The 22,011-nt window shown below is 45.8% G+C and overlaps 1 protein-coding gene across 3 annotated transcripts in view; it reads right to left on the bottom strand.

The window, feature by feature from the left end:
* The window catches only part of LOC119433692 (E3 ubiquitin-protein ligase RFWD3), a 41,963-nt gene extending 23,660 nt beyond the window's left edge, over positions 1–18,303 (bottom strand). The window contains exons 1-7 of one of the 3 annotated variants that reach the window (XM_049659441.1): positions 17,261–17,708; positions 15,941–16,020; positions 12,480–12,717; positions 10,696–10,834; positions 9,579–9,757; positions 1,774–1,859; positions 1,574–1,676 (exon numbers count right to left, since the gene is read on the bottom strand). In XM_049659441.1, coding sequence (XP_049515398.1) covers positions 1,574–1,676; positions 1,774–1,859; positions 9,579–9,757; positions 10,696–10,834; positions 12,480–12,717; positions 15,941–15,942 — 747 coding nt within the window. In that variant the 5' untranslated portion in view covers positions 15,943–16,020; positions 17,261–17,708. Of the gene's footprint in view, positions 1–1,573; positions 1,677–1,773; positions 1,860–9,578; positions 9,758–10,695; positions 10,835–12,479; positions 12,718–15,940; positions 16,021–17,260; positions 17,709–18,222 lie in introns of those variants that run through there. The other 2 variants (XM_049659442.1, XM_037700946.2) reach the window with 2 other exon arrangements.
* Positions 18,304–22,011: the final 3,708 nt, after the last annotated feature.

Below are 22,011 nucleotides of genomic sequence, written 5' to 3' on the forward strand. Positions count from 1 at the left end.
CCATTCGCAATAGAGAAAAAGTGCTTTTTTTTTTTTCACTCGGTCTGCCAGCACCATAGATAACCCGCATTTCTGGTTTGGGTGTTAGGGTATACACAAATGTTATTTTGGCCACAGGGCTGCCTTTATTTGTGGTTCGTGGTTCGTATCAAGAAACTATGAAGAAATAAACGAAAATAAACTTTCTTGCCGAGGCAGGATTCGAACCCGTGTACCACCGGTCCCAAGGCGAGCCTCGTAACCACAACATTAAAATACAGCCACGCTCGCAGAGCATGCATTTATGTGAACCATATGATTGCATTCGAGCGTCGTCGTCTTCGTCCACAGATGGCGGGTTTGCACGCTCGTGCTCTGTGATGTGGAGGTTTTGCGCGCTATGAGAGCGAGAGAGGGAGACGCATTCACGAAACGGGTCTGCTGGATACGTCGTCGGCACTGCAACTCAGTGTCGGTGTTGCAAGCTGCGCTATGCAATGCGCACTGACGGCCATAAGTCCGAGACACGCAAAAGGAAATTATCATCATCATGAGTAATAAGATGAAAACTTCGCGTGAACTTCCGGAAAATGCTGGGATACAATCGCCCAGCTTCGCTGCTTCAAGCGTTCATGGCCGAGTGCAAGGCCGTGCAAGGCCGAGTGCCGAGTTCGTAAGGAAACTGTTTAGTTATTCTTAAGGCTCTCTTCGTGCTCTTAAAATAGAGCATGATTTTTAATGTGCAGTGTTCTAGTGTCATGAATACCACAACATTAAAATTGTGATATTGCTGGTGAGAAGGCTGTATATTATTCGCAAACTATAAAAAATATTCTATATTCCATTCAATTAGATTCACTTCTGGCAGTATTATATTCCTATTTCATTCGGTCTCAAAAACTACTATTTGCTCACCCTTAACACAAAGTATTGAATACTACTCAAAAAGTTTACAAACAAGAAACAGTCATTCTCGCCATTAATATTAAACAATGTACATATCCTAGTATTCACAATATTAGAAAGTTTGTACATAATTGTACATAATAAAGCGTTGTTTATTAAAAGTATAAATGGAGCATTCGGCACAAGTAAGCAGTTTGTACGCATAACAAGAATTCTTCAAAGAGTGTTGCTGATTGTGGTTTATAGAAGTTTGGCTCACTAAGCAATTTAGAGCTGGGTCCAGTATATATAACTTCTCCCGTTTTATGAAATTTATCGCACTTTTGCTCCAATTTTATGTTTGATAGCGGACATCAGAGGACTTAAAGCTAAACAATTAAAGAACTATTAGAAAAATATTCGTAGACTTATAGAAATAGCGACTGCACGATTGAAGACCGAATTGAATAGGGCATTATTCGATTCGTTATTCAAAATTGTCAAATATTCGCACACCCCTAGTTTTCACATTTTGCACTATTCAAAATGTGCCCACCATGGCTGGGAATTGAACCCATGACCTTAGTGCTGAGCAGCGGAACTCCGCGGCCACTGGGCCACCCTCGCTGAAATTTCTGTAAATTTTGGCAGTTCACAATGCAGAAATCTGGCACAAAGGCTCACAATGCTGAAGCGAAGCAAGGCTCACCATTAGCTTCTGTGCAAAGATGGGGCGGATATCGACTCTCCTGGCTGGTGCGTTACATTGGGGACACTTGGCACGCTGTCCCCGAACCCACCTCTCAATGCAGCTGCAAGGGAGAAAAAAAAGGGGGCGAATCATTTGTATTCAGGGTTCATTAAACAGAGTTTGTGTTCCAGGCCACACAGCATAGACGGGGCACCAACCTGAGTCCATAAAGATGTCCACACTTCAGCGATGCCAATCGATGGGTTCCCGATGCTGTCCAAGCTTCGAAACATATTGTGCAGGTCTGCACAAAAATAAGAAAAGTAAGAAGTTTATTGATTGCAAAATGCAGAGAGGTCAGCCAGAATATGGAGTTATCTGGCCTGCTACTCTACGTAAGCGAAGGGGAAGAAGGGAAGAAAGAGGGTTACAATGGAGCATGATGATGGGAGAAACGAGGTGACGGAACACAACGCATAAGAGGTACCATCACAAGCACGAGTCCAGGCCCATGTCGCCTAACTGACAGAGCATGCATTGCCTCTGTCGTCTGCCAACTCTTTGGCCATGCACCTAGCAAAAAGAAGAAAAGGCCTCCACTAAGCTCAATACAGATAAACTGCTAAGGAAAGGCTACTCGTGATGGTGTTCCATCACAACAAATCCTGCAAATGAAAGCGCATTCGCACTTTTGTGTTTGCCCATGCGGAGCCCTGCTCCGAAGCAAAGCGGGAAGCCTTTTGTGAGACAGTCCTCCAAATAGCACAAACAAATGCACAGTTATGCCCCATTCATAACGGAAAATTTACGCTTGGCGACAACATTGGGGACCGAAAAATCTATGTTGCACGACAGAGAAAAGCCCTTGTTGTGCTGATCGGTCCAAGACCGATTTTCGTTGCCAGAAAAGAACCATAACTTGTCATAAGCCAATCAGAGAGAATGGAAGGGATAGGGGCAGAAGCTGCTCGCAGTTGTAATCATCCGATTAGCCATTAAATGGTTTAGGCATGGCCAGTCATGTCGTTTACAAGTACATTTGCTGGCGTTCTACTGTATTTTAAATCTGTGCGGTGGTTTGTGTGAAGGGAAGTCTGCAGGACAAGTGTACTGTGTAGTATATGGAAGTGTTTTTGCCTAAATTCAATTCAATTCAAGTTTATTACATACATTAGAAATGATACGAAGACGCAACTTTTATCTTGGAAACCCCATTGTTTGCAAATGTATGCAATGGGAGCAAATAAAGAAAGAAAGTTATGCATATTAAAATAGCTGTGGGTTATGTGTGCATGTTAGCAGTGTTGATATGAGCCTAATCGGGCTTTCACCATGAGTGTACATAGCATTATTTTTTTTCTTTTCTGTACTGTAGCATTGGAGAGTATTATCATTATCATTCCAGCCTGTTGTAAAATCAATTTGTCTGCGAATAAGTACGTGGTTTATTCTGTGCTGTGTATATCTAGGTATGATGCGATACTGCTGGTGAGCGCAATATATGTCGTTCTCTACCTACCCGTAAGTGCAGTCATGCGCATGCTGTAGCCTCTGAAGCTGCAAGTGTGGCCAATGCGATCTTCTTAGCTAGCATGCCACTGTTGTAGGCACAGTGCGAGTGTCAGCGACACTAAAGCAACATGGAGTGAAAGGCGACATCAGTGCGATTTGCAATTTTTAGGGAAGCTTGTTACCGTATTTGCGCCCGTAATATAATGTCCACGTTTGTTGTATGTGCAGCGTATTTCGCCTTCGTTTCTTTTTTTATAGACACACACAAAATATTTCTGCACTAACCATGAATTTAGAACAAACCTGCAAGAGGTGACCTCGCGAGTTTATGTGCATCTCGTAAGAGTTGATGGGCGACAACGAGCATTTCGTTGCACGTGCAGCAAGAGACTCGGTGCGAACACGAGTCCCTCGTGTTACTGACTGTTGCGCAGCTCCTCGCACGATAGAAAGTTTCATGGTGTGAACCAACCATTAGCGTACACGCACCTACATCCCATAGCCAGAGAAGGAAACATGTTCCTCTCGCACCCAATGCCATCAGGTGGCACTATCCTCCGTTTCATACTTTGCAGGCTAAGCGGCAGAAGCCACGCAGAGGTAGTGCAGTCACTAAAGTCTCACTCCGCGCGCGCGCGCACGCGTGCGTGCGTGTGCGTGTGTGTGTGCGTGTGTGTGTGTGTGTGCAACACTTTTTGAGGAATTACTACAAAGCAGCCACATCCCCGCCGGCGGCCACATTTCAATAGAGGCGAAATGCAAAAACACCCGTGTACTTGCGTTGTAGTACACGTTAAAGAACCCCAGGTGGTAAAAAATTATTCCGGAGCCCTCCGCTACGGCGTCTCATAATCAGAACTGGTTTTGGCACGCAACACCCCAGAAAGAAGGAACCCCGTAATTATACAACTTTGACAGGACCACCCAAAACTGTCGTATAATTGAAAAACTAAGAATATAGGCAGTGACGTTCAGCCTTGCTCAAAAAACGGGTACAGATTGCCTGAATAAGCCCGTGGCACGCACCTGCACTGCTCCAAGGAAGATAGATTAAATTATTAAAAAATCACCGTACTTATTCGATTGGAACAGGAGTTCTTTTCATGATTTTCGTTGCTTGAACTCAACCCTGACATCGCATTCGAATAATGGCAAAATTTACCATTTTAAAACATATTCTATCTAAACTCTGCAATTTCTAGCATTACGTTGGCAACCTGTAACTTTACGCCTCGATCCAATCTATAGACAAGTGGACCAAAGTCAGAACTTGTTTTTGGTTGCAATCGACGCTGCTTTCGCTGTGCTTGTGGCTGGTTATGATGCTGCATACCCTATGGCCGTTTACGGTTCGACTCCATTAATTCCCGATGTTGTGCCGGCGCAGCGCATTCAGTATGATGACCGCTTTGAGAGACGAGCAATTCTGAAGGCTGAGGAGCTGGAAAAGTCCGCCGCGGCTCGGTGTTTCAACGTCGACGATTTGCAAATGGCGGGACCAGCGGCAAGCCCTCTTTAAATGTGAGGCCAGACGGAAAGGCTCTGTGGAACTTGAAGTGACCTGGTACCGACCCCGAATGAAATGGTTATGCCGTCTTTTAAGAAGTAGACGGCAGTTCGGCCGGCGCCCCGCCCGCTGCACCTTCAACGGGCCAATCGACGACCGCAGAGCTGCGCGCCTCCGCCACCGGCAACGAAAACATCGGCTGCTGCCGAGTGCACGGCTACCGACAGGAGACGACCGGCTCGGCTGTGCTCGCATCGCAGTCGACGGCGCCGCTAATATCAGCGTATTTTTCTTCTTTGTGTACAATTATTGCGAAGAGCGATAACAACAATAAGAAAATATTGCGGCTTGTGAGCGTCGGTAATCCATTTCGAAGCGCCGTCCGCTTTAGCTTTGAAGGGAACCAGAAAAGGCCTAGCGACGATATCGGCGCCGTCGAGCGATCACCGGCGGTGAGGCTGCCGCACAAATGAGTCCCGGTCTCATCCTCTCTACGTACGGCAAGGAAATCTCGCCGCTCGCGAGCAAAACCGCTGTCGAACGGTGGCCCGGGAATGGCAAACGGCGTGCGGCGAGTTAGCGTGCCGGTAACGTGGACGTGGACTCGGCGCTTCTCGGCTACCCGCTGTTGCTGCGGTGCCGGCGCGTGTTATGCGAAGCGTGCCGCTATAGACCCAGTGTTGCGCGCACGTCTGGAAAGGCCAACACTGTCGCACTATATTCGCGCAGCTAATCAGACCTGGCATGACTGTGTTGGAACACGAGCGATTTGGCACTTGCGTTGCGGGCTGTAAATACCGATGCGCTTGCGCGCACAAGCGAGCAACACGGCGAGGACGAGCAGGGAGCGCGCGTACCTGCTAGAAGACAAACCGGAAGTCGTAGGTTCTTGTTCGACCAATGGACATCGTTTCCACCGTTGACATCACCAGATTCCCCCTGCTGACGTCGTGACGACCGCTGGGGTTCCGGAAAAGCGAGGGGAGGAGGACGGCATGTTTTTTTTGGTTTTGTGGCGCGCCCACGGCGCGTGGCGCTGCAGCGTTTGGCATCGTTGATCGTGATTGCATTCTGAACTCGATGCGCGTGTTTACTTGAAATGTTCAAAAAATATCTGAGGTGGTTTAGGGGCCCTTTAAATCTCAAATAAGCTCGACAGCACGGAAGATGACTTGATTCTCAGGCGATCACTTTGGAGATAGTTTTGCTTTTGCGAGAATCCCGGCATCGAACCCCTTGAAGTATATGGCCGACAGCTCTCTTAGCACTGATAGCGAGCTTAGGAAAGTGTCAGAAACAATTGTTGGGGACACTTTCAGTGCCGAGTCACGCGAAATTTCGCGAAAGCAAAACTATCTGCGAAAGTGATCGCCCGAAAATACCGCCCAAGGAAAGGTCCATCTCCTCTTCAGACGACGGAGATGAGTGAAAAGAACTAGTTTCCGAATTGCAATTTATTAAATAAAGGTACCATTTTTTTTTCCATTCATCCCGCATTACATTCGCGGTGTTATTTTATTTTTTATTTCGCGTGACTCGAAAGTCGCCCCTCGCGTTAGAATCGCAGTCGCATTACATTCGGGTAAATACGGTATTGTACACCCATTATCAGCCACCTGCAGTGTGCTCACATGCCAGCCTGCGTCTGCTTAGGGCTTTTTTTTTCCCCCCCTCTTGAACGGTACCAGAGAGGCATCGTACGAGGCGGGATCAGCGTATAATTATGCCGTATAGTCGAGGTTTTTAATACATTATTTCTATGGGGGTTTTGCTGGGACCAAACCAATTCATCATAAAATGCGGGTTGTAATTCATCATAAAATGCAAGTCGTCGCATGACCGGGGGACGTATAAACGAGGTTCCACTGTACTTCATATATCGCAACTACACTTCGCGGACATAAGGTTACGTCGAATTACGTATTATTTGTGCACTTTTGTGCGTCGGTATGCGACATACTATGTTTCGGTCGTGAGCACTAGCGGTGCACTGTGTTCGCAGAAACGTGTTGCACCACTCGCTCGGCGGTGAACGTGTTCAGATCTGCAACATCTTCAACGTAATATTTACCTAACGTGCTGCGACATAAATGAATAGTACAATGCTAGGTCAAATTATAGGATGCATACCTACATCTTTCTTTCATATGTGATGCACTATTTCTTGATCGCAAATGAAAGCAGCAAGAAAAGTCTCTCTCTGCCTTTGTAGGGTCGCCCGTTATGCATGAAATGGATCATAAAATCTGAACACTCGCGCCGTCTCTTGCCATTGCTGTGAAACTGTGCACCGGCTCCCACCACAGCTGCGTGCATTATGCAGTGAAACCAAATGTCAGGTGACCTTATAGTTGACGGGGAAGGAGAACAACAGAGATGCGAGAGAGTCGAGCGTCCCCACAACTATGGCATTCATTGCAATTCCTGACCGGAATAATTTAAGGCTCAGGGAGAAATTCCTTTACACACTTGCTTGCACAAGGTATGGAATGGCATGTAGATAAAAAATTTGGAGGACACTTAAGTTTCGCTTTTAAGAGTGGAACGCGATAGCATTTAAAGATCCCCGACTGCTTCTCATGCTTCCCGGGCAACTGCAGCTTATGTAATCATAATGTTTACCGGGAAACGCTGGCAGCGAACGCTAAGCACGAATGCGAGCTTTATGGTAGAAATGTGGCCTCTTGCGTGGGCTGATCTTCTGTTACTGTTTCGCACTTTTATTATTTTAGTCCGAGAAGATTTAACATAAAAGGCACACACTGTCGGTGCTTTGTTTCATGACGTTTGTTTGGGCACTGTCATTATCAAAATTCCAAGGAATAACTTTGTAAAGAATGTAAGACAAAGTGTGAGCAACTTTAGTGGTAGAAGAAGTACTTTAGTGGCGTATAGAATATCTTTTGCTTACAGGACAACAACGCCAGCTACGGCGCTGGACGCCGACACTGCATTTTCTGCGACACGGGGCCCTTAACGCTACCGTGTGAATACACTGAATGTGCCAGCAGGTGGCATTCTGCATTAATTACTGAATTTTTAACAGCACGCCAAATTCGTACAGACTAGTTTGCTCACAAGTTTGCTACAAAAACCTTCATATTAATAAATAAACTGTGGTGCGGAGGTATGCTGGAAACTTGTATTATGCACACAAGTATTGCTGTCTGCACACAGCTAAGTTAAAAGTGTTTTTATGTTTGTTTACTTACGCCAAACCCAGTAGACTGCAAAAGACACACATGCAATAACATACATATACAACAGTGAACAAACTAGCCGCACAAAACATTTGACCACTGTAAAGTGCTTATACTACGCTCCGCTGCACAAAATTTAGTGTGAATGAGACATTACGACACAAGCGAATAAACGCATTGCAATCAATGGCAGTCAGAAAGAGTAGTGTTGGTTTCCATGGTGTTCGTTTACAAAACATAGCATACTGCACCTTGAAGGTCAAACAAGCTACAATATAGACGATCATTAAAGTGATTTTCAATATTAGGTTTATGTTTCAAGATCACACCTCATCGATTGCTTCTGCGCCCCTCGCAATCCAGAGTTCAAATTCATTAATAAAACAAAGCAATAGAGCCAATCGTATGATGACCGTGAAAATTTCATGGGTGCTCATGTGAATATCCGTGCATCGCAAATGCGTAAAAATTAGCTGATGACACCCTTTAGCTACATTAACATGTGCTGGCTGTTTCGCAGTGATCTTGAAGAAAGAAAAAAGTTGTGGTAAATTTACAGTTTGTGAAAAAAGAAAAAGATACTTATTGCATTGCATCAATATATTAAAGAAGACACCACGTATGCTGTACATAAAAGAACATCTTTGACGCTTTAATTCCACTGAAAGAGATATTTGCCATTTTTTCTCTAAGTAAATTATTCTGAAGCTTTTCAAATTGCAATAAAAGTAAACCAACCTGGGGAGCCTAGATCACAGTAAAAAAAAAAAAAAGCTTTAGAACAGTTAGAGGACACCTGCAACAAAATTTCACCATGACTAAATCAGTTATAAACGAGTAATATACTACTGAAGTGATATCGGTCAAGCTGCAGGGTTGCTAATTGTATAATTTTATTAGTATTACCAGTTTTTAAAAAGTACCTAAGCAGACAACATGTGCACCTGGTGGCTAGCGGATATGATGTAAATCCCAGTAGATTGCCTCCGAGATTCTCAGCACATCACGGGCACCATTTTACCTCGGAGGTCATGCCACGGAGCCGTGCTGATTCCAACATTCTGGGCTCTGCATCATTTCCAGCAAGTTGGCCATGGCAACTTTCTTTTTCAATTACTGCATCACAAACACCTATTTTTCCTAGCTTTTTGTGACGTGTCCACTTGTATTTCAAATGCAAAATTTTGCACCGAGGCTGCTCTAGATCCACATTACCCAAAGGCTTTTTATGCGATGTAATGTTTTATTGCAGTTTATGAACAAGTGCTGCCTTAAATGCAACAAACCAACAATTTTTTTTTCTTGCCAAGTTTCAGTTTTTAGTATCAATTTCTTGGCTAAATGTCCCTGGCCAACACTTAATGATGGGCAGTAAGCGTAATTTGTTGAGTTAAAGCTGGAACAGAGGAGGAGGAAAAAAGATTTTCTTGTGCGACTTGCTTTTTTTTTTAAACAAAGAAAGACATACAAAATCCTCGGCTGCAGTGCTATCACACAGGCAATCTAGAGGACATGCAAGTTGCACCTCTGTCTCACATCCAACGAGAGCTGTCTGTACAAGTTGCACACAAAGCCATAGATGGCTTGGGGCAAAGCTGGCTTTTGGTGCTCTGGTGTTGCCCATAGACAACAAACCTGTTGCTGATAAACATTTCCGAACATTTTTTTTTCTTTCATTGAATATCCTCAATCCTGGTGTGTATTGCACTTTTCTAGGGTAATGCCCTTCTGGTATTTTCATGCCTCATCCTTAAAGGGTTTAGGAAGCAAACACAGGTAAACTGGCCAGTCCCCTGATACTCACAGTTCCTTCTTCATCCGAAACACTCCGTTCATGTGCAGGCACAGGCTGCACTGCTTGTTGTTGCTGCTGCTGCTGCTGCTGTTGCTGCTCGCTTGATGGAACTGCCACTGGAACATCCACCTGTGGTGCGCCATTTTCTTCGATTTCAGTGTCCGAATCATCTGGCTCTGATCGGGCATCTGCAATGGGCCAACAAAGGGACAATAATGGACAATCCGCTTACTAGGCAAGCAAGGGAGATCAGTATGTACGCACTTCCGCTCTAATGAGCAACCCTGCTGTCAAGGGAAATCCCCAAGAAGGCTGGAAGGCGTAACTAAAAATTGTTCATGAGTCACAAATTGTGGTGGAACTGTCAGTAAATGTGGGTGAGTTGCACAACCTTACTCCAAAGAGAGTGCAACTAAACTGAAAGAGCTAAGGTGGTAGGAAGGTGGTAGGATGAAGGCGGTAAGATAAAAAGTCTCGAATCATCGGCTCAAAGCACATGAACTTGTAAGTCATCGGCTACAAGTATTACGAGTAAGGAGACATTATTCGTGCACCATTGATGCCGTAATGCTGTATGTCAAATATCCCCTCAAATATGACAGTGCCTTCAATAAAGTAGCGGTGTGTAGCAATATACATCTGATTTAAGTCAAACGTAGCTACAGTGGGTAAGAAGAGGGTTCAGTTAAGCTGCAGTTCCAGGTCTGTGTCTTTTTTTTTTTTTTCGGTTGATACTGCTGAACGGAACTTGCAAAAACAGGTTGCATGTGACGGCCACCGTAGCAGAAGACTACCAATTTAACTTCAACCATGTGGGCTCATGCACTCCAAACTAAGCATGTGAGCATTGCTGCTCAAATAAAAAGAGACAAGCGCATCTTGACATTATAGGCATTGTACACCTGGGTCACTGAAATCAGTTACCTTTATTTGAGAATTGCTGCATCCACATAATTTGTATTACTTGGCAAAAGAAAAGTAGGGTAGCCTAACAGAATATCAGAGTTGCAAGGACGATTTAATATCTCCATCACAACAGTGATCATAATGCTGTTGTGATGGAGTTGATGTTGTGATGACAATATACAAAAGGGCAGCCCAGAAAACAAGCCACGGGCAAGGTCACCTGGAGATGGAGTTCGATCATCTTCATCGGGTAGCTCGTCTCCACGGTCAGTCCACACTTCAACAACGCTAGAGACATCTAGTTGTTCTGCTTCTGAGAGCACCTGAACGGATGATGAGTCCGAGTCATCAAAGTCTTCCTGCAACAAAGCAACAAAGTATAAGGGTTTATAAGTGGGTTGCAATATGAGGTGCTAATCAGTGACTTTAGAGTGTTAGAGAGAGAGAAAAAGCACCTTATTGAAAAGGAAAGTCTTGAGCTGGCATATATCAACCTAAATGCTAGTCTGCAGGAAATGGGATGAACTGGAAACAAAGGCCCCAAAAGCAGGGTGTTGAACCAAAACTTCATGTTGGTGCAAGCATTGCGTGCACAACACTTGTGCCAACACGAACAGCGTCATCAGCAGAAGGCTTCCTTGTCACCCCTACAGAGCCTATTGAGCGGAGCATGACCTAGACCACTGGACAAGGTCATTTTTGTTTGTTAGCATCTCTGGAGAACGTTTAATCCTCTGCATGTGGGCAAAAATTCGTACAATTGTCTAGATCATTCGTACAATTGCTATTACAATAAAAAACAATTCGCCAACGATGAAAGCCAAACCCATATCTTGCACATTACGCATTGTGACGAGTAGGGACAATTTTGCCAGAAATTGTGTCTACGAGTGACCACAGCATGACCGACTCCAAAGAGGAAGAAGTGCATGAGGTGTGGTGGAGTGCGGCATGGGACGTGTGCAGAGCAGTGCGACAAGGTTCTATCGGCAGGCAGGTCAGATGCAACTGGTTAGGGTTTCTTCCACTTTTGCTTCTGTCAGAGGTACTGCTTATGTGCTAAGTCTCAAGGAATATAGGCAATGGCTAACATGTTTGCAAGTGCACAGGAATACACACAAAAAGTGGCCAACATTTCTGGAAGTCGAACAAAAGAACTCAGTCTTTTGAGTGCAACCAGAGGTGCACTGCTGCAATCCATTATTAGGCTCAGACATTCATGAAAGAATTATCTAGTGACTAAGCATGTTGATTTGCCATATTTCAATAGTGTTAGAGGGCTGTGTTAACGTCACAAAGCGCCAAAGCTAATGCTGGGCTATCAGGCATGCCACAGTGTAGAATCCAGGATCATTTTCAAATGCTAATGGCATTCTAATGTGCATTGAATTATCAGTACAAGGATGCTTGTGCATTCCAGATCCATCAAAACGTCACCACTGCAGCTGAGGGTTGAACAATCCGTTATTTCATGCCGCAGCAATGAGGCACTGTGGTGGGTCACAAAAAAAATTGCGAGCAAGCTTCTGTGCTGTTAAAAGAAGCACAAGCAGCTCTTATGTGTGCTTTAGCCTTCGACTGCACTGTCTTTCTGTGTGCTGTGGCAAATAAGCCTGCACAATGAAGCAACATGAATACTTCCAAAATTAAGATTAAAATGCAGCTGAAAATATGTAAAAGCACAGGTGGAATATAAGGGATAGGGCTTTTCCTGATACATCCTCGCATATAGTTCCTTTACAGTGTCAGCATTTTTCTTTTTAGTTGGCGACAGTCATTTTGCAAGCTACATACTAAATGGGCAAATTAACTGGCATTCTAAAGAAAAAAAACTGCCTGGTTCAAAATTTTTACAGTACGTCCTATAGTAAGCCCACCGGCATAGTTTTGGATAACAAAGATAAGAGGTATAGTGTCAACATGCTTACTCTCAAAATATGGCCTAGTCGCAAGATAAAATTAGCAAAACGTTTGTTGAAAATTACTTGTATATCCTGCACTTACGAGATCACTCATGTTGCCAACATCCACTTGAACATGGATGCCAGTGGAACTGTTTGTTGTGCCTTCGTCAAAGTCGATGAAGAGATCCCGGTCTTCATCCGATGGGTCGCTGACACTTCCCGACAGGTTGCTCACTGTGTCGTCACTGCCCGCGATTGACACATCTGTTTCCCATTGGCTGCCGTCTTCGTCAGAGTCACCAGAAACGTCCACATCAGACATCTCAACGTCTACTGACCTGCATTGAGGACATATTACACATCTTGCAGTTCACCACAGGAGTGGAAACAATTACAGTATACCATTCATACCAAACAAGGTTCTGTAGAAATCCACAACATGGAGACAGACAGATCCACAAAAGAGGAAGTCAGCATACGCATGAACATTGCACAAAACTGCAAGAAAGATCAATACGGGTTCCTCAGAAAAAAAAAGAAATACTTTCCAGGTAACAAAAATCTTGTGCCATACAACAGCATGGCTTGGTCAGGGCAACTGCCTTACCAAGAGTCGCTAGTGGTTGATAGCACAGTGGCAAATTAATGAAATCAAATGCACAGGAGCCCCAATTGACAAGCTGATTCCTGCAGGCATCAACAAGGTGAAGGTGGATTTGTGACAACTGTTAAAAGAAAATTTAGTTGATATTCAACATCCCAGAGCAATTCATGAGCTCTGAAACACCACAGTAGGGGGGGGACTCTGAATAAATTTTGGACATCTGGGGTCAATGTGCACCCAAAGCCCTTCTGTATTCCACCTCCACTGGAATTTCCAGCTGCGGCGGGTGGCTAGACATCGGAACTACAACCTTGTGCTCGATGAGCCATAGCCACCAAGCCATCGTGGTTGACAACATTCGTTACAATCACCCCCGTTGCTTGTCCCCACCAAATGATAGCAGTTAAGCAAAATAAGATTCCTTTTAACCCATCTAAGCATCATTACCATGAAAGTGTAAATCCCTAACACAAAGCCAAATAACACAAAGCCACAATGCCAAATTTCCATAGGTTGTAAGCCTTACAGGCTTACAACCTTTGGAAATTTGGCAATTGACTTGCAAGCACCGATTTGGAGCACTCACAAAACCAAGGCTTACACCCGTGAAACTGCCGTATAGTTTCAACACAAACCCTGCAAGTTCTCCAGAAGCCAGTTTAGATGAAGCACAAGATACAAAATTAGCAGATATATTGCCAGCGCCATGATGTTAACATATAATTCTGTACAGATGACGTCCAGGGCTAGTTCGCCGTGCGGGTAATTACGCTCTCCACAGAGACGCGTAATACAGCTGCACGTAATCATGGTTTCACTGGTAGTGGGTGCGAAATATACCACCACAAGGTGTTAGAATCCGCCACCTCCGAGCTTCGATGATAATTCTGTACACGGCCACATTTAGCATAATGGTTGGCAAACATAATTTTAATTACAAGGGTCTAAGCATGTCTAAGACAAGGGTATAAGCCAAAGAAAAAGGTAGTGCTAAGCTTCAAGTTACAAGTTTCGGCGACCACCCTTTCGGCCATACATCTGTTGTTCACCACCGTATCAACACTAGAGACATGAATCCTATCCGTCGGCGTCCCTATCGTGTATCACATGCTGAACATAGAGTAATCCAATCAGAAGTTGACAAAATGCTCTAAAAATGGGTCATCGAACCATCAGCCAGTCCTTGGGCTTCGCCAGTCGTCCTTGTGAAGAAAAAGGATGGTACCTGGCGTTTTTGCGTCGACTATCGCCATCTAAACAAGATCACGCGCCCAAGGACGTCTACCCATTACCACGCATCGATGACGCCTTGGACTGCTTGCACGGAGCTACATGCTTCTCGTCCATTGATCTTCGATCCGGCTACTGGCAGATTTCTGTTGATGAAATGGACCGCGAGAAAACTGCCTTCATAACACCTGATGGTTTATATCAGTTCAAAGTAATGCCCTTTGGTCTATGCAATGCTCCTGCGACATTTGAACGAATGATGGACTCTCTTCTGCGAGGCTACAAATGGACCACCTGTCTTTGCTATCTTGACGACGTTATTGTTTTTTCTCCCACGTTCAGCAGCCACCTTACGCGACTCGCTGCAATTCTTGCGGTCTTCCGGAAAGCCGGCCTTCAGCTGAACTCCACGAAATGTCAATTCGGGCGCCGTCAGATTACCGTGTTGGGACATATCGTTAACGCAACCGGTGTACAACCAGATCCGGATGAAGTTCGTGCCGTTCGCAGTTTCCCTGTGCCTCGTTCTGCTTCTGACGTGCGCTGCTTTGTCGGCCTGTGTTCTTACTTTCGACGCTTCGTCAAAAACTTCGCCGACGTTGCTCGCCCTTTGACAGATCTTCTAAAGAAGAACACGCCTTTCTCATGGGGAGCAGGCTCACGCGTTCGCCGCTCTCATGGGCTTTCTGACCACCCCTCCCATACTTGACCACTTTGATCCATCTGCACCGACCGAAGTCCACACTGACGCCAGCAGCCACGGCATCGGTGCTGTTCTCGCCCAGCAGCAGAATGGTACCGAGTGCGTGATAGCTTACGCCAGCCGCCTGCTGTCACCTTCTGAGAGGAATTACTCCATTACCGAGCGTGAGTGCTTGGCTTTAGTGTGGGCTGTCACCAAGTTCCGGCCATATTTGTACGGCCGCACGTTTTCGGTCATTACAGACCACCATGCCCCTCTGCTGGCTGTCTTCCCTCCGGGACCCGACAGGACGGCTTGGTCGCTGGGCTTTGCGGCTCCAGGAATTTTCTTTTATTGTCATCTACAAGTCTGGACATCTGCACAAGGACGCTGACTGCCTCTCTCGTCATCCCGTGGATCCTCCCGATCCTGTTGCACATGATTCGGAGACCTGCGTGTTGGCTTTCACTGACATGTGTGACATGCGCGCTGAACAACATCGCGACGAGTCCTTGCAGGCCATCATCGCCGGAGTGCAATCTGGCAGCACCGACGGCCTGTGTCGCATGTTCGTGCTGCACAACGGCATCCTCTACCGCTGCAATATCAACCCTGAGGGCCCTGAGTTTCTCCTTGTCCTTCCTCGTCATCTACGATCCGCCGTTCTCGAACAACTTCACGATGCACCAACGGCGAGACACCTTGGAGTTTTGCGCACATACGACCGCATACGGCGCCGGTTCTTCTGGCCGGGACTCTACCGCTCCGTGCGTCGTTATGTCGCAACTTGCGAATTGTGTCAGCGCCGGAAAAAACCTCCCCTGCTACCTGTCGGCCGACTCCATCCAATTGAAGTTCCCTCTGAACCTTTCTATCGCGTAGGCCTTGACCTGCTTGGCCCTTTTCCGACGACGACTAGAGGGAATAAGTGGATCGCCGTCGCTACCGATTACGCGACACGCTACGCGATAACCAAGGCGTTGCCGACTAGTTGCGCAACTGACGTCACAGATTTTCTCCTCCATGACGCAAAATAGGTACTCACATTTGGCTGCAATATTTTCAACTTCTTGTCCCGAATTAGGGACACGAGGGTGTTTAACTTAGCATTGCAGGGTGCTTCGGCTAAAAGAAAAAAATGTGTCTAACCATAAAAAAACAAAAAAAAAAAACATGCTACACTTCATCTTGGAAAGGAAACAGGACCTTCCAAGATTTTTCTGTCCTCTCCATTATTTGCCCAGATAGCTACCACGACAATGCTGTGCATGCTGAGCATCAAACTCAAAACCTATTTAGGAATTCCTGCAATGTGCACTGACAATTTACAAATCTAGTCATCCAACACACTAGAACACCACAAACCAGCTTTTTTTTTTTTTTTTTTTTTTTTTTTAAGCAGAAATTTAAGACTTGTTGTGCCAACACAAAAGAAAGAGGCAAGAAGAATATTTCTGACTGAAAACAGTGGGCCGCATTACCTAGCTACTTCAATGCGGCAGTCGCTACTAATTTATAGCCTAATAGCGATAATTTGCTACATATACCGTATCAAGACACCACAACATTGACTAACCTGCCTGATACAACTGTGGCTAGTGAAGTGCATATTGCCAGCGATTTCTGCAAATTATTTACTGCTGTTATAACGCTTCTCGCTCTTCACCCGTACCTTTAAAGATTTAAGCCCCTGAAAGGTCGCTAGATATGCCTGTGTATACGAGTCAACGGAAACAACAGTCCCCAATTATTTTAAGTAAGAGTCCCTTCAAAGGCTGCGCCTCAACGGCGCCAGTTCCATCTGTAGTTAAAAACCGCTAACCATCAAGCGACTAATCGGCATTTCACATAATTCGTCGTGTCCCACAGCGGTATAAACCACCGCGTCCAGCTGCTAGCGGATGGACGCAGCAACAAAGTCGTCAGCAAGTAGGTAAGCATAAATCAAGCCACCAGCCGCAGTAATACCTTATATCTCATAAACAAAAATAAACGGTTAAGAAAGCAGTGTACAGAATATGCCAAAGATGGCCACTTTTCTTTGTATATTTTACACCTAAGAAGCGCGCACGCAAAGTACGAGCCTCTTAACACATTAATACAGTCAGAAACCCAGCAGAACAGCCTCTCATATGGTTAACAGACATTTTTATGACAGTATTTGCGCGTAACACACGGACAATTTAGCGGTAGAACGAGTACATAGGCACGCATAATAATGTGGCCCCAATAAGCCAAATGATAAAATGCTTAGCACTGCAGCGCAGTTCGTGATGCAACCTAAAATCAAACAATGTGAGAATCATTTCAACGTACTTTTCGATAAATAAAGTACGACAGCAGAAGGAAAATCACTTTTAGTTACCTGTTCCGCAAGTAAAGCAGGCACAGAGCTAGTCAGCTGTACATGACGGAGCGACCTTTCTCAGCACCTAGGCGAGCGACGCGAAAAGATAAACTTATTTACCTGCATGAAGTACGTCCGAATATGAACACTAAAATCGATTAAAATCTCCAGTCGCGTTTAGGACAGTCCTAAAAAGTGCAAAGAGTGAAAAAAATGCAATTATGCGCCGGCCAGCTCTGCAGAGAGTAAAAGCGATCACTGTCACAGGCGTTTTGCGATGACTAACGCCTAACGCAGCTATTAGAATTTGCGTCCGATTCGCTGAATATCGAGTTTCTCAGGTGGTACAGCTTTTTACTTGCTTGATCAACGACGTGACACGAAATTAGCTGCTCAAAACAACTCTGTTTCAACTCGGCGCGTACTAAAGCGAGAACCAAACTCAACTGTTCTGGCGCAGCGTTGCCTGACGGGACAAACAGTCCGCGGCTGCATTTATCGAAATGCGACTTCTTTTTCGCTTCACAGCAGGGTGACCAACGGTACGACGCGCCGTCCGATGCTTCTCAAAAAGACTGCCCAAACTGTTGCGACCACTGATCTGCAGTTGCAACTGATAGAATTGAGTCGAAACTTGCTGGGTTGGGTTGTTGGTACCAGCGGTTTTAATTCATATTATGGTAACGTTGGTTGGCACGGCTTGTCACGCGCGATCTCGCACGCAGATGCGTCGCCTGCATTACGCGCGCCGCTGTCGCACTGACCACACGAGCGCTTACGGGTTCTACAGGATCGCAGTTACGCCTTCGAAAGATAATAACGTGCTGCAATTGCAAAATGTCACGGCACTTTAAGCATTCGATTTGACTCAGCACGAAGAAACCAAGAAACTCGGCCTCAATTTGGCTGTAAATGCGCCTCGGGTATGGCACATGCAAGTAGAAGCAAAGAACGTCGCTATTTTGTCTACGTACATGTACATGACCGCAAGTGCTCCTAGAAGCTCTTTGACGCTGTTTTGACACCAAGACAGGTACCGGCATCCTTGCGCGTTTCGTCCCAGATGATCGAAACTTTTGGTAGGCGCTAACGAACAAAGTGCATGCAAATGCTTGACAACCACGTACGCGGTCAGCTTGCGGCTCCAAACATAGAATGCGCATGCGTGTAGATAGTGTAATCAGTGCATTTTTTTCATACTGAACTGATTATGATGACTGTGATTTTTGGGTGAAAAAGCGTGACGTAAAAGGCAGGAAATTATAACGCACATGCGCGTATAGTAGAACGAAATGCTTGGGTCATGCTTTGTTTTAAATGTCACAGTCAGCGCAAAAAAAAAAAAATGCTACAGAAGATCGAGGTTATCCGGGATTTTTTATGTGCCGCTGTTCAGTGAACCACCTTGGCATATAACGCACTGTGTATTTCCAACGTACGCATGTGCGCCGCTCTTCATTGAACCTCTTTGACGCCAACCTGGATATAACTGGGTATGTGCCGCTGCGTATGTGCCGCTCTTAATACAATGACAAAAAAATATCTTTGTTCTCCGGTGCTAGGCGGAATCAGACCCACGCCACGCGTGTACTTCAATGCTAATTGCATTAACGTCGACATTCACGTAAGATGGGTCCTGCCGGAATTTTTTCAAATCGGTTTATATCGGAGAAGGAAGAAATTGAATGCCCTATTACCATACAGCCAGAAGGCGAGCGCGAATGCCAACTCTATTCCTTTACCGTGAGTAGCGTCCGCAAACGATCTTCCTTCCCCGACGTATTTTCCCCCTACCGGAGCCGAGGGACTAGCGTCAAGTTCTCGTGACAAGCCCCGTACTCCTCTTTACAGCGAAGCTGTTAGCCTCTAGTTGGTCGGGATATTTCGTGTCCGCGTGCGCGACCTTTGCTCACACAAAACTGTAGGCCGATCCCGAAGACAGTACAAAGCGGGAAGCGCACCGGGTGCTGGTTCTTTTAAGTGGCCGTCATCAGGTGACATCATCACTTGACAAAGACGTCATCGCGTGACGTCACGTTTGACTTGATGACGTCATCAGATTACGTCATCACGTGACGATGCGTGTTCACATAACGTTTGACGTGATGATGTCACCACGCAACCTATGGCGTGATCACGTCATCACGTGACGTTTGACTTGGTAATCACGTTACGTCATCATGGGCCGATCCGGGAGACAGTGCAAAGAAGCGGGAAGTGCACAGTGTGCTGGGCCCGTATTTTGTAGCGATGCGTTATGCTTTATTCTATACTAGTCTTATCATCCACCGATCACGGCTGGCTGATCCCGTTGATAACGTGAGCGGACCGTCGCTCTGACCACTGACCAAGCGCGAAAAGGCATTAGCATCGGAAAGGCATCGCTACAAAATACCGGCCCTGCTTCTCCAAGAGGCATCACTTGACGATGACGTCATCGCGTGACGTCACGTTTGAAGACTACTCCCTCGATCAGCAGTTGCAGTGTCGGTTTTCTACAGCTTCGCTGTACATCCATTTCCACAGGGTAGAATGGAGAGAGAATAAAACATTTATTAGTGAAAATTAATAAATGAATGGAGGCGGATTTTTTTCTCTTCCTTCTTCGCCTCAGGGCTCTCTCGAGAGGGATCTAATAGTTTGCCAACACGATCGTCAGATGTATACGTTGCGCTTGTGTTTAAAATGACCTTGCTTGATGAGGGGCCCTTTAATAAGAACGCCGATATGCGTTTTTTTTTTTTTTTCACTTCCGAGATAGGACACGGACGCAAGTTCGATGTGTCACGTGCAAAGTTGGCTTCGGCGTGTATGATTCCGGCTCAGCAATCGAAGTATAGTATAGTCTCAAGTATGTTTTCAACCAGTTCAAGTTTGCTTCTCATAAAAAAAACGGCATAACCCATCTCACGAAACTGCTGACGGAAATGCGATTAGCGGTGAAGCAATGTAGCGTCAGCACGTATTGCTACCGCCGAAACACGTCATGTATTGGGCGTGTACTGCAACGGCACTCCTCTGTTGCGTTTCCCTGTGTTTCGCGGCTGCGCCTTCTAGCGGCGCCTCCGCGAAACCCACTCGTGGCCTCCGAAATGCATGGTGCGCCGGTGCGTGTGAACGCTGAGAATCGTTCCCTCGCTGACCGCATACCCAGCGGCACATACCGCCATACGCAGGAAGCCAAGTTGAGATGAAAGAGGTTCATATCCAGTGCATTCATGGCGCAGCTCGCTAAAGCGCGTTGGTGTAAAAGAGGTTAAGAGCGGTACATACCCAGTGCAGGTCGTGGCGCAGCTCGTTAAAACGTCTGGCTGCTGTTTTGATGTATTAACCAAGGTCTAGGGGTCCTTTCAGTAGGGATCGCCCGCAGTGGCTGTCAGTGGATTCTAGCTCACCGTAGTAAAAAAACAAAATCACCGACGATTACGATACTCACTCGCGATATATTGGCTGGAGCGGACAATCTGTCTCGTGCGGCACGTTGCAAACGGAGCATGGTGTGGCGCGAGGCAGCGCGTGGGTGACGCGTGGACGCGATTCAGAGTAGCCGCCGCAGACAGACCTCCGCTCATGCAGCGCTTTGTTTCCATATATGGTATCGGTATGGAGCTGGGCAGGCCATGTAATGCGTAGGATGGATAACCAGTGGACCATTAGAGTTACAGAATGGATACCAAGAGAAGAGAAGCGCAGTCGAGGACGGCAGAAAACTAGGTGGGGTGATGAAGTTAGGTCGGTGCTGGTCACCGACCTTCATAGGCCGTTGACCAGTATAGCGAGCCAGCTTCAAGCAGTGTAGTGAAGACAACTTTCTCGGTGTTCTTCAAATAAATACATTTTTCTGATTGTATTATCGGCCGCTTATTTAATGGCCGATTCACTCAAGCACTTCAAAAAAATTGGGATTTTGGAAACGTCTTTTTTTTTTTCAAAAATAACTCGGGGGGTAAAAGATCATAATCATCATCAGCCTGTATTTATGTCCACTGCAGGACGAAGGCGTCTCCCTGCGATCTCCAAGTACCCCCGTCTTGCGCTAGCTGGTTCCAACTTGCGCCTGCAAATTTACTAACTTCATCACCCCACCTAGTTTTCTGCTGTCCTCGACTGCGCTTCCCTTCTCTTGGTATCCATTCTGTAACTCTAATGATCCACCGGTTATCCATCCTACGCATTACATGGCATGCCCAGCTCCATTTTCCCTTTTAATGTCAACTCACAAGTTGGGAAAGGTTTAACTTTGCTAGAAGGGAATGGCTCCTCGGAATGACTTGCCAAGGCTGGCTGCGTGACGTAAACGTGATACTCTCTCCTAGTCCCTTCGTCCATGGTACGTCACAGCTACGACATGCTTATTTGAAAAAAAAAATGACTACAACATCGCAGTGGGGAATGATAAATTTATTGCTCCAGATTATTGGCCGAGTCATGAAAATAAAACACTGCGTCCTGATAGGACGTAAAGCCGATATAAAAAGTAAAAAAAAAAGGATGAGCCTCTAAAACATTAAAAACACTGGTTCACTAAAGCGAGGGCTTAGTACTGAAGGCGATAGTAAATCCGTCATTTTCAATGTAATCGCGTTCGAAGGTGTACCTCGTCATCTTACTAACAGTCACCCAACCCGAGACTATCCAACCCTCGCCTTCAGTCGAGGGCGAAGCAGTAATGGCTCTGTTGAAAAGGTCCTTCGGGGTGAACAGGCGCGTCACGTGAGCGCCGTTTCCGGATTTGTCGAAGAGCGTGAATAGACACGTCCTCCGAAACG

This window comes from Dermacentor silvarum, chromosome 11 (genome assembly GCF_013339745.2).
Source record: "Dermacentor silvarum isolate Dsil-2018 chromosome 11, BIME_Dsil_1.4, whole genome shotgun sequence".
NCBI lineage: Eukaryota > Metazoa > Arthropoda > Arachnida > Ixodida > Ixodidae > Dermacentor > Dermacentor silvarum.